The sequence below is a fragment of the Eptesicus fuscus genome, chromosome 7, assembly GCF_027574615.1.
Source record: "Eptesicus fuscus isolate TK198812 chromosome 7, DD_ASM_mEF_20220401, whole genome shotgun sequence".
NCBI classification, from domain to species: domain Eukaryota; kingdom Metazoa; phylum Chordata; class Mammalia; order Chiroptera; family Vespertilionidae; genus Eptesicus; species Eptesicus fuscus.
In genome coordinates, this window is record NC_072479.1 from 95,558,364 (window position 1) to 95,570,857 (window position 12,494).

A 12,494-nucleotide genomic window follows, 5' to 3' on the forward strand; every position below is an offset into this window, starting at 1 on the left:
ATAGTTAATTTAGGGGTTTACAAAAACCTCAAGTGTCATGGATCTAATAGACGCTAAATGCAGAGCCAGGTATAGGTAGTAACAGCTCTTAAGGGTTTTGTTTATACAGACCTATAACTTTTTACTATGAAAAATTACAAACACATATAAAAGTAGACAAATAATATAATAAAACTCCATGTACCCATCACCCAACTTCAACAATTGCCAATTCATGGCCAATTTATTCCACCCCTCACTCCCTCCCCTCCTGGGGAGCAGGAGGGAAGCAAAGTCTAGACATTATATAATTGAACCTATAAATATGTCACAAAGTGGCTCGAAAAGATAAGGACTGAATTGTTTTTTAAAAATATATAAGCACGGTACTATTGTCGCACCTAAAAAGTCACCAAGTCTCAGAAGTACTTTTTGAGTTTAAGCAATTTCTGTTCGATTCACGGAGCCAACTTAAAGGCGCCTTACCACTCTTGTCACAAATTCATCGTGGATGGATTCTTCCACAAACAACCGCCCCGCTGCAATACAGTTCTCTCCTTTGTTGAAAAATACCGCTCCCATGCCCTTGGGCAGCAGAGGAGAAAAGATTGTTAACATCACTTGGGAAGTCGGGGTTGTAATAACATTGCACGTACCGAGAATAGATGCTATGAAAGGCAGCAGACAACAGAGAGGGCACAGACAAACATGACCCCTCGGCCGAGGTCGTGATGAGTGCTGCTGGAGATACCCCGCTTTGATCTAGCATGCTTTCTGGGGTTTTGTTTCTCCTTTCCCTCCTTTGGTCCATGAGCACTTAGCAAAACAGTGTGTAAAAATAAGAACATACCACTAAGGACAGATTTTGTGCTGCAACAAAGCCTAGATTATAAATTTAAATGTGGTGCTTGCATGTCAGATTTTGCTTCTGAGATCTCTACATTCGTTTGTATAAATCATGAATGTTTGGAAAGACTCCCCTGCCCCCAAGTTTTAAAAACACCTTAATGAGACAAATTATAAAGACATTATTTTAAAAATAAAGTGCTCTGAGTGTTCCCAGAGCTAAGCATAAAGAGGATAGTTTCTGAAATGACGAGACAAGGCTAAATCTCACTTTAAGATTTCTGATGAGCTTCCCAGTGACATCACTAGCTTCCCTCTGCCATGATCAACTGACTTATTTCCACTGGGCAACTTGCCTGCCTATCCGCTTCACAACCAATCAAGTGAATACTTGACTAGTATTTCTTCTTCTCTGTGCTTTTTTGTTTGGTTCTAATTAATAAAGATTAAAGTTTCTAAATTTACATTTTTATAGGGTATTGTAAATAAATACAAATTGTATACTTGAAAAAAAAAAAGAGTTCTGATGAGCAATGAGGTGAAATGTGTTTTAGAAATTGGCACTTATTTAGTTGGATTTGACCCACTCTTACCATTCGCACAGCTTTGTCAATTTCACAGTCATTGAATATTATAAGTGGGGATTTGCCACCAAGTTCAAGAGAAACTTTCTTTAAGTTGCTCGCAGCACTAGAGAGAAATAAATGGGAAATGAGCATTTAGTCTCTCTCTCTCTCTCTCTCTCTCTCTCTCTCTCTCTCTCTCTCTCTCCTTCCACCATAAATTACCACTTGACTTAGAAAACATAATTGAGCCTCAGAAATATTCAGAAACGTATGCAAAGAGAAAACAAGAATGGTTGAATGGTGATAATTGTTGAAGCTGGGTGGTGAGCACATGGAAGTTCATTATGCTATTCTTTGTGTTTTGAATATATGAGAAATTTTTCATAATGAAAGTTTTGTTTTAAATTCTGTGGTAAATGACTAGAGACCCTTATAGGAAAATTCAGATTATTTAGGTATAATAATTTTGGTTACATAAAGGCCTGGCAAGGAGTTTAGCCTCAAACCAGATTACTGGAGCATTGGAAAAAAAAAAAAAGTATATATATATATATATATATATATATATATATATATATATATTAGAAGTAATTGTTTATTTTCCCTTTCTTGCAGAAGTAGTATTTAAAACATTTTTAAACTTTAAAGAAATGCAGAAAGAAGGGGGAAAAATCAATTCCATGGCTCAATGACTTTTTTTTATTTTTTTTATTTTACCATTTCGATATAGTTTTTTCTGGTCTGTGCCCAACCATAGCCTTTGCCTTATTTAACATAGTTGGGAATCACCCAATATATACAATTTATAGCTTATTTTCCTTTCCATTTACCATTTTAACAACACTTCTCACTGTTATTAAAATGTTCCATGAACATGAGTGCACAGTATTCTGTTATGTTGACTTCCTTTAACCATTGCCTTATTTTGAACATTTAGATTATTTGCAATTAAACATTTTTAAAAATATGTTTTTATTGATTGCAGAGAGAGGAATGGAAAGGGAGAGATAGACACATCAAAGATGAGAGCAAATCATCAATTGGCTGCCTCCTGCACGACCCCTACTGGGGATTGAGCTGGCATCCCGGGAATGTGCCCTGACCAGGAATTGAACAATGACCTCCTGGTTCCTAGGTCAATACTCAACCACTGAGCTACACTGACTGGGCAGATTATTTGAAAATTTTATTTTTAATTTTTAAAAATATGTTTTTATTGCTGAAACCGGTTTGGCTGAGTGGATAGAGCATCGGTCTGCGGACTGAAAGGTCCCAGGTTCGATTCCGGTCAAGGGCATGTACATTCGTTGCGGGCACATCCCCGGTAGGGGGTGTGCAGGAGGCAGCTGGTCGATGTTTCTCTCTCATCGATGTTTCTAGCTCTCTATCCCTCTCCCTTCCTCTCTGTAAAAAAATCAATAAAATATATCTTTAAAAAATATATGTTTTTATTGATTTTTGTTAGAGAAAGAAGAAGGGAGACGGGGAGAGAGAGAGAAATATCAATGTGAAAGAGAAACATCAAGTGGTTTCCTCCCACATACACCTGGACCAGGGACCAGGAATCAAACACACAACCTGGGTATGTGCCCTGACCAGGAATGGAGCCAGCATAGGGTGATACTCAAGCAACCAAGCCACACTAACCTGGGAGATTATTTGTAATTTTTTTTTTTAAAAAAAAACACCAATGTTACTGCTTTTTAGAAATTTATTTTGTTAATAATCCAGATTTGTCATTTATATGTCTTTTTGGTTTCTTACTTATGCTCCAAAAACAATTTGGGCCACAGATCTAGTACAGAAAATGTTTTGTGTTGGATTGTTAAAGCTGCCAGTTGGGTGTAGAATTTCACTATGGCTCTAGTTTTATTGACTGTGGGCTTTTACACTTTGGAAGGTATTTTATTATACTCACACATGTCAATGCCCTGCAGTGATAAGTAGATTTCTCTTCTAAATCTGAGGTGATTTTTCTTCCTCCCAAAGCACCCTATTCCAAGAAGCAAAAGCTAAACCAAAAACCTGGTTTGGCAGCATCTACAACAAACTGACATATTGAAACCAATACCTCCTCATGATCTGTTTGCCAATAGGAGTGGAACCAGTGAAACCAAGTTTGCGGATGTCAGGATGTTCAGACAGGCGTTGTCCTGCTACGCCACCTGTAGAATTAGGGGATCCAACGTGATTTAAAACATTAGTCAAGTTCTGATGGCCGGGGTGGCTTTGAATTCATTGAAGGAGATTTCTAAACTCTCATTTGAATCTTAGTTTTACATTTTCTGTATTAATTATAAGCTGACAAAAATCTAAATAATGTCCTCCATGCAATTGTCATCCCCGCCCCCTACCCCAAAAGATGGGGAAGCCTTGTTGTTGTTTTTAAATTTCCAAAATAGTTTTTAAAAATTGGAATGGGCCACCTTAGGGTAGTTTTACAATGCTGTACTATTTCTACCCCCTCCCCCCCACCCCGCCCTACTCATGCACCATTATGTTTCCATTTTAAGATTTTAGGGCATGGTCAGTATATTTATTCTTAAGTTAACTGTTCGGTAAACAGTATTTAGGTTTAATATAGTTATAATTCAGGACAGACTCCAGTGGGAAAACAGCCACTCCGCTACCGCCGTACCATTCATTAACTAGAGTGAAAAGGGTCTTTGGGTGGCTTACCTGAGCCCGGAATGATGTTGATTACCCCCTTGGGAAAGCCTGCTTTCACAGAGAGCTCTGCAAACTTCAAAGCAGTCAAGGGCGTGACCTGAGCAGAAGCAGACGGCAATGACCTTCTTCAGACTCTGTCCTGTCCCTTAGATCAGTACCGAGCTTTTCATCTATGGCCGCACTAGGGCTCATTTTATTTTTTTTTTCTTTTATTTTGACATAAGTACAGCAAAGTTGCAAAACTGGTACAAAGAATGCAGGTCTCTGACTTTAAGCAGACGGGAGAGGAGGGGCGTCTTACCTGCGCTGGCTTGAGCACTAAGGTATTGCCTGCTGCGAGGCAGGCGGCACTCTTCCACGCCAGCATCATCAGCGGGTAATTCCAGGGGATGATAATGGCACAGACACTGCGGAGGGAGAAAGTCCACATCCTTGGTCGTCTCTCAAAGCAGCATCCGTCACTCAGAGACGCTTGCTTCCCTTGTCTTACCCAAGCGGCTCCTTCCTGGTGAAGGTCAGGTTGCGATTTGGACGGGCCTGGTTGATGGGAATGGTAGAACCCTAAGGAACAAAAGAGGTTGACACTTATTTCACGCTTTGAAATGAGTAAATTCAATCTGTTTCAGAATAGATTAGAGATTTGAGGATATCACAGGTGGTTTAACATTTGTTCCCTTTAATCTCAAAGAATCCGTTTTCTGTCTGCCTCTCTTGATTTTCCTAGCTTACAGGAAAAGACAGTGTTCTGTTGATAAGAAATATATCCACATCAAGAAAGGAACTTCTATTCATTTCTTGAAAGAATCGAGGCATGGGAGAATAAGCGTAATTCTAATTTATTCACCTCCATTCCAATTTCTTGGCATGGTAGGGAAGGTTAATTGCTTGCCCAATATTCATTATCCCCTTTTTCCTTATTAATGATGGGGATGGCAATATCTATACTAAAAAAAGAGTAATATGCTAATTAGACTGGGAGACCTTCCGGGAGACCTTCTGGACAAAGCCATGGTGACAGGGCTGAGGCATAGGTGATTAGGGGCAATCAGGCCGGCAGCGGAGGGAAGTTGGGGGTGATCAGGCTGGCAGTCAGACATCCCCTGAGGGGTCCCAGATTGAGAGGGTGCAGGCCGGGCTGAGGGACACCCCCTCACCCCTGTGCATGAATTTCGTGCACTGGGCCACTAGTGCTCAGATAAAAAACTTGCCCAGTTTTCATGGAGGACAGGGATGGTCAATGGAAGACGTAAGCACAAGGCATTGAGCGGGGAAAGAGCACAGCTCACACAAGTGCTGTTTTACTGTTCCTCCCACTGCTTCCTTCTTCCTGCTCAGAATGTTGCTGAAATGGCTGGCACAGCAGTGACTATCACGAGACCATGAGACAATCCCACGAGTGAAGATCACAGGGTACTAAGGATGGCCCGGCAGAGAGAGAAGAAACCTTCATCTCACCTACTAGACCTGATTGCCTGCCTTTGGACTCCTACACAAGGGGTGGCTGTGACACAGTGTCCTTACCAACTAATAAATGTCCATCCCTTTTCCTTTCGGAATGATCTATACGGAGACAACATTTGCGCTCACCTGGATTTTGTCGCACCAGCCAGCAAAATATCTGAATGTCTGCACAGACATTCCAATGTGAGTCTTGAGAGCCAAGGTGTAGACCGCGCCAGAATCGAGGGCTTCAATGGTTGCCAGCTCTTCTTGGTTCTCTTCCAGTAGGTCTGCAAGTCTGTATGGTCCGTGAAAGAAATCCATCCAACAAATACTGATTGAACCCCTATGTTGTATAAGGCACCCTCCTAAGGGCCGAGAATTCAGAGGTGAACATAATTGGACCAGGTCTCTGTCTTCATGGAGAATATAAGAAGACAGACATTAAACAAATAATGTCGTAAATCATTTGTTTCAAGAGTTACAAGAGAAGCAGAGGGTGTTGGAAGCCTGTACAATTTGCCTCATAAATGTACAAGAGGTAGAACAGTGATTGAGCCAAGGAGATCAATGATAGAAATCAGTGGGCTTGTGGATAGCTCATGAACATACAGGGAGATGTTAGGGTGCAACCCACAGCCCTGGAGAATCCATGAACACGTGAGGATTTCTGGTTGGTACAGAATTATTTCCAACACTAACTGAAAAGGAAAAGCTAGAAATAGATGGAATAAATTACAGACACCACAACAGATTTCTGTTTGGTGTCCAATTTCTGTGGGACGATAAGTCTAGGACTATCTAATGACTATGAAACAGTAAAAATTCATCTTTTTCGTTCACTTTGGCTACTTGCTTTCCTATAGTAGTTGTCTGAGCTGTCTCCCCTCTGGACCGTTCCAAAGTCAGGCATGAAACCCCCCGACCCCAGTGTTTCTTCCAGATCGTGCTCTGAGAGATCTTTTGACCAAGGTCAGCTATTTGGCTTAGGTAAGCAGAAATCTTAATTTATGATCAAATTGAATTATTCTTGACATACTCAGTTATCAACTTATAATACCCTTTCAGGCCTTAGCATTTCCCTTCATTACTTTTGTTTCCTACACATAAAGGAGGTTTAATTTTTATCTTTGAAAATCACAGGGCCCGGCCGGTGTGGCTCAGTGGTTGACCATCGACCTATACACCAGGAGGAGGTCACAGTTTGATTCCTGGTCGAGGCATATGCCCAGGTGGCAGGCTCAATCCCCAGTAGGGGGTGTGCAGGAGACAACCGATTAATGATTCTCTCTCATTGGTGTTTCAATCTCGTTCTCCCTCTCCCTTCTTCTCTGAAAGCAATAATATATATATGTGTATATATATGTATATATGTGTGTGTGTGTGTATATATATATATATATAATTTTTTTAAAGAAAATAACGGTGCTGGATATTCTCCATTTATGGCTGTTATTCACTCTCCACCTTGCTCTGTGGCCTGGGAGGATGACCTTCATAGACTACATCACTTGGCTTCCTTGCCCTCTTGCTGGGTTTGGCCAATGAGAGTCCAGCGGGCGGCACTCCCAGAAGACTGGTGAACTAGAGGCAAAAGTGGCTGGGAATTGGAATCCCCCGGCTGCCTCAGAGATGGGCTGCGGTTCAGCAGCTGCTGTGTCCCCCAACCAAAACCACCATGGTGTGGTCTTCTCCCATAGCTTTAGACCTTACCAGACTCTAGTACCAGCCCCTTCCTCTGTCCTTGGAGGAGTGGTAGCTGCCCCCTGTTGCTGCCCTTGCCTGGGTACTTCATTATCCCTTGACCTTGGCTACATCTTGGTAAAGAGTCTTTTATTAAACTTCTTTTCCTACTGGGACCTTGAATGGTACAAAGAATAACACAAAAGTCGGGAACGCACATATATGAAATTTTGTATGATATAAATAACAGAAGGCATGTTATGTAATAGGTGCATATTAGGATGCTTTGAAGAAATGTTTTAAATCTTGGCAATGTTAGTCAATATCAACGTTCGCAGACTTGGCTTCCTTGCCCACTTACTGGGTTTTAAAAAACATACCTGTACATCAGCCTTCCTCTTTCTCTTGCATTCATTCTTCCCCATTCACCATTTTCAAAGGCATCTTTGGCTGCTGCTACTGCTTTATCAACATCCACCAGAGAAGCATAGGATACTTTGCATATTGTCTATTTCAAGATGAGTAAAAACAGGCTAAAGGTTATTTTACAGTGAGATATATGAATATGCTTCTTCGAATTAATATATTATAAAATCCAGATAATTTTATAATGGAAACCCAATACATCCAGTAACAGAGTAACAAAAAAAGGAGACCCCCCAAAACAATTTTAACATGAAAGTTGTGAGCCTGAAATTTGGTATTTCTCATGTCACACTACATTATGGAAAGACGCATTTAGGAAAACTACAACTATTTCTTCAACTATTCCTTAGGGAAGTTGAGTTTCTTGCCATGGAGCTTGCAAAGTTTGAAGAATTTCCCCACAGCTTTATTGGGTAGGTGTGCCTCTGATGTGTCTATGCATCTGTCTAAATTCGTCATAAATATTCATTCTATAAAATAGGCTACCGTAGTTAACAGCAGCCAGGACCGGCATGCAATAGTTGAAAAGAACGCAGGAAGTACATTTATATGAAGTGCTCGGAGGCAGAGGGATAGAAAAAAGTAACTTCTGGAGACTGTCTGTCTGACAACTGTGTATAAACTCAAAATCCACGACCAGTGGTCACTATGCCCACTGAGCGATTACTCACAGAGCCGTCTGTTGGGTTGATAGTGTCGTAAGTCTTTCCATCTTCAGCATCTGTGAACTGTCCATTTATGAAACACTGATATGGCATATTTACTGTCATTTCATTGACCTCCTTGGAAACCTAAGAGAGAGTTATATTAATAGATTCAGTGGATTTCTGTGTTTACCCATTTGATACTGACTAGCAAAAAAGAAGCTATTCACTAGTGCAGAGGGAGAAGTTAAGTCCGTGGGATTCTAGTTCCTACTTTCCGAAGAGACAAGTATGTGTAAGATCTGGGCCTCATGATGTTGAGGTTGGCTACTGAGGCAGGAGGTTGGCATCTGTGATGATGGAAGTGCTTGAGGCTGGGCTTTAAGATCTGATTATTTTCCTTCCTCAGATGAAGAAACAGTAACACACAAGACCTCCAGGTAATGGAAACAGTACCATCTAGTGGCAACACCTATGGAGTGCAGCCATTGCTTTCATTTAGGCCTTGAAATTGCCTTTATCAATAGGTTTCCTTTTACACTGGTGCCATTTTGAGTTTCCTTTCCTTATGTTCCTCCCCATTTCCACTTTCTCTCTCTTACATGTGTTGCCTAAATTGTACTCTCCACAATTAGCTAACAAGTGCTGAAAGAAAAGACTGTCAACCAAAATGTCACTTTACAGCAAAAAATACCCTCCAAGAACAAATGAGAAATTAAGTCGTTCCCAAACGAACAAAAACTGAGACAATTCATTGCTATCACATTGCCCTTTAAAGAAGTAGTTGTCCTTCGGGCTGAAATGATAGGACACAAAACAGTAACATATATCTACATGAAGAAATAAAGAACATTGATAAAGGTAAATACAAAAGTCAGAATAAATGTAAAAAATGACTGCCTGAAGTAGTAATTATAAAACGATGTTGTGACTTTATAATGTATAAAGTTGTAATTTACATAACAATAGTAGCAAAACTGAAGATTAGGGAGCAGAGTATGTTGCAGCAAATTAAGTTGGAATTAATCTGAATAGGAATGTTTTAAGCAAAAATGTCCATTGTAATCCTCAAGGCAACTACTAAGAAAATAATCAAAAGTATATAGTAAAAGTAACAATAAGGGATTAAGCTGGCACACTAGACAACATCCATTTAATGCAAAAGGAAGCAGTAAAGACAGAATAGAGAAAAAAAGGCTTAAGACAAGACATATAGAAGCACACGTAACAAAAAACAAATAGATAAATTAGACTTAATTAAATTTTAAAACTTTTGTGTGTCGAAGGACACTATCAAAAAAGTAAAAAGAAAGCCCACAGAATGGGAGAAAATATTTACATATTATATATCTGATTAGGGTGAAAATATATAAGGTCTCTTAAACCTCAAAAATTAACAAGACAAACTCCCAGTTGAAAAATAGGCAAAAGATTTGAATAGATATTTCTTCAAAGAAGATATACAAATAGCCAATAAGCACACGAAAAGGTGTTCATCACTGGTCATTAGGGAAATGGAAATTAAAACCACAATGAAATACCAGGTCACACCCATTAGGACAGCAAAAATAGAAAAGACAGAAAATAGCAAATAGCAAATGTTGGTGAGGACATGGAGAATTAAACTTTCCTAAATTGCTAGTGGGATTGTAAATGGTGTAGCTATTGTGGAAAAGAGTTTGGTGGTTCCTCAAAAAGTGAAACATATGACTCATCAATTCCACACCTAAATATATACCCAAGAGAACTGAGAATATATGTGTACACAAAATCTTATAGTAGTATGTACTATGTTTTCCCTATATATACATACCTATGACTGGGAATCGAACCATGACCTCCTGGTTCAATGGTTGATGCTCAACCATTGAGCCACTCCGGCTGGGCTGAATTATATCTTAATACAACTGTTATTTTAAAAACAAGTAGATGAAAGATATGTCATTTTTAATAGTATAGGAATCTTAATGATTTAGATTTAAACACCATAGACTTACATAATCCACTACTAGCTCTTCTTCCTGATCTTCTCCTCTCATTTTCCTCACGACTTTTTGGATGAAGTCTTCAAACTTGGTGGCCATATAGACATCTTCATTCTGTAACTGAAGCCCACCACATTTCTGTCTGATCTCTTCAACCAGCCTTAAAGTAAGAACCAGCTCCTGTTACTCACATTTGTTAAAGGATTTAGGGGAGCTGTGTAATTATCGTTGTCAAGTTGTTTCAAAGTAAAACATGTCACATGCCTATATATGTCTTATGAAGTCTTCTATGGTAGTAATCAGAAAAATTGATAAGAATAGAAGAAAAAAAAAACTAAAAAGCTATGTGGAAGGACAATGGCAATTCTTTATACATGCCTAAGGAGAAAAGAAAGCAAGGCAAAAATATTTTAATTACTTGTAATATAAGCAAGATAATAAGGAGCTCATAAAATCAGTTCCTTTTCTTTCAAATGTAGTCAAGGAGTAATAAAATAAAGGAAATTTCCTAACTGTAAAGATTATGAGAAATACAAGTCATATTATAGAATATGTTCTCTAAATTACATGTAAGAATAAAACAAACATTTGTTTGTATTACATGGTTAATGTAGGTACTAATTAGAACCATAGGTCAATATAATATCTGAAATCTTTTCCAATCCTTTGACTTTTCACTGCTGATTTTTCAAAATACAGCTGTTATTTAACATTTCTTGAATAGCAACAGTGAACTAGATGCACTATAGAAAGCCTACCACAGTTGTTGTTCAGTCATTTATCCTCTAAAAGAGATGAGATGCCTTGGTAGTTCAAGATAATAATATCAGATGATTATGGTAAGCCAGACACTCAAACAGGAAATGGGTAATTCCTGCAAGAGTATTTTGCTGGCAAAAAAAAAAAAAGTACTAAAAGTACAGTATTGAAATCTTTAGTTGAGCAAGTTAGAAATTTCTGGGAAGTCATGAGTCATAGCTGAGAAATTTGTAATTTGAAGAACCAAAACTCTTGACTTTTGATAAAAAGTCATTTGCTCTTGAGTTACTGAACTACAAAAGCTTCATGAATGAAGGGATCTTGTCTTATTGATGACTGTATCCCCACTGAAAAAAAACTGTTCCTGATATATAGTAAGTGTTCAATAGATGTTGTTAAATAAATGAATGAATAAATGAGTAAACAGAATATTTGTCAAGAACACACTTGCTTTGCTGACATGAAAGATTGTGTCAAGAGGAGTGACATTGTTTACCTTGTTTAGTTCGTGACTATAGTGTCAAAGAAAAAAACAACTCTGGCCCTGGCCAGCATGGCTTAGTGGTTGAGCGTCAACCTATTAACCAGGAGGTCACAATTCAATTCCCGGTCAGGGCATATGCTCAGGTTGTGGGCTTGATCCCCAGAGTGAGGTGGGCAGGAGGCAGCTGATCAATGATTCTCTCTCATCATTGATGTTTCTATCTTTCTCTCTCTCTCTCTTCCTCTCTGAAATCAATAAAAATAAAATAAAAACAACACCATTGCAACTCTCCACTATTAGGACCCTGGTACACTTCGTGCCGAAGATGGGGTTTCTAGGACTCTAGCCCTTTCAACTTGCTGTAATCCTCTGTAGAGAAATTCTGACTATAGGTTGATGATCCTTATTCTCACAAGTAGCCTGGTAATCCTCATTCTAGATCGACCTTACTGGGCGTTTTGGGAGGATACGAAAAAATGATTTTGGTGGGAAGTGTAATCAAGGTCAGGTATCCTTCTGGATCAGACTATGAAAGAAATTCCTGATTAACATTTTCACCTGGAACATCCCAATTCCAATGTCAAATTAGAGGAAAATCAGCTAAGAAATATAAAGACACATTTGTAAAGAAAACAAACAATTAGAAGGATTGCTTTTCTGGGTATATAGGAGATATGAAAAGTACTTCTGGATAACAAGGAAGAGAAGGAAACAAATATATGTGTTTGACCATGGAAACAAACCAAACAAAAAAGATGAAGAGAAACATAGCAAACAGGTAGGATAAAATAATAACATCCAGAACAAGGGATTTAGATTTAATTTTCAAAGTCACACTCAGAATCCCTAGTGGACGGATGTGAATGAATAAGGTGGTGGTTTTACCTGACAACATCCATTGAGCTTGCTCCAGATTTAAAGAAGTCTGTTGAGTCTTCAATAACAGGAACGTTGCTTAAAATTCCAGCCCAGATGACCTACACCATAGGGATAACTTTTATGAGGGCTGTAC

General features: G+C 38.9%; 1 protein-coding gene across 2 annotated transcripts in view; it reads right to left on the reverse strand.

Moving 5' to 3' along the window:
* Window positions 1-12,494, reverse strand: part of ALDH1L2 (aldehyde dehydrogenase 1 family member L2) — a 45,531-nt gene that overhangs the window by 13,314 nt on the left and 19,723 nt on the right. The window contains exons 9-19 of one of the 2 annotated variants that reach the window (XM_054719432.1): window positions 12,368-12,459; window positions 10,252-10,399; window positions 8,282-8,401; window positions 7,565-7,692; window positions 5,649-5,799; window positions 4,552-4,622; window positions 4,363-4,468; window positions 4,071-4,158; window positions 3,463-3,556; window positions 1,419-1,515; window positions 466-564 (exon numbers count right to left, since the gene is read on the reverse strand). In XM_054719432.1, the coding sequence (XP_054575407.1) occupies window positions 466-564; window positions 1,419-1,515; window positions 3,463-3,556; window positions 4,071-4,158; window positions 4,363-4,468; window positions 4,552-4,622; window positions 5,649-5,799; window positions 7,565-7,692; window positions 8,282-8,401; window positions 10,252-10,399; window positions 12,368-12,459 (1,194 nt within the window). The remainder of the gene's footprint in view (window positions 1-465; window positions 565-1,418; window positions 1,516-3,462; window positions 3,557-4,070; window positions 4,159-4,362; window positions 4,469-4,551; window positions 4,623-5,648; window positions 5,800-7,564; window positions 7,693-8,281; window positions 8,402-10,251; window positions 10,400-12,367; window positions 12,460-12,494) is intronic. The other variant, XM_054719433.1, reaches the window with a different exon arrangement.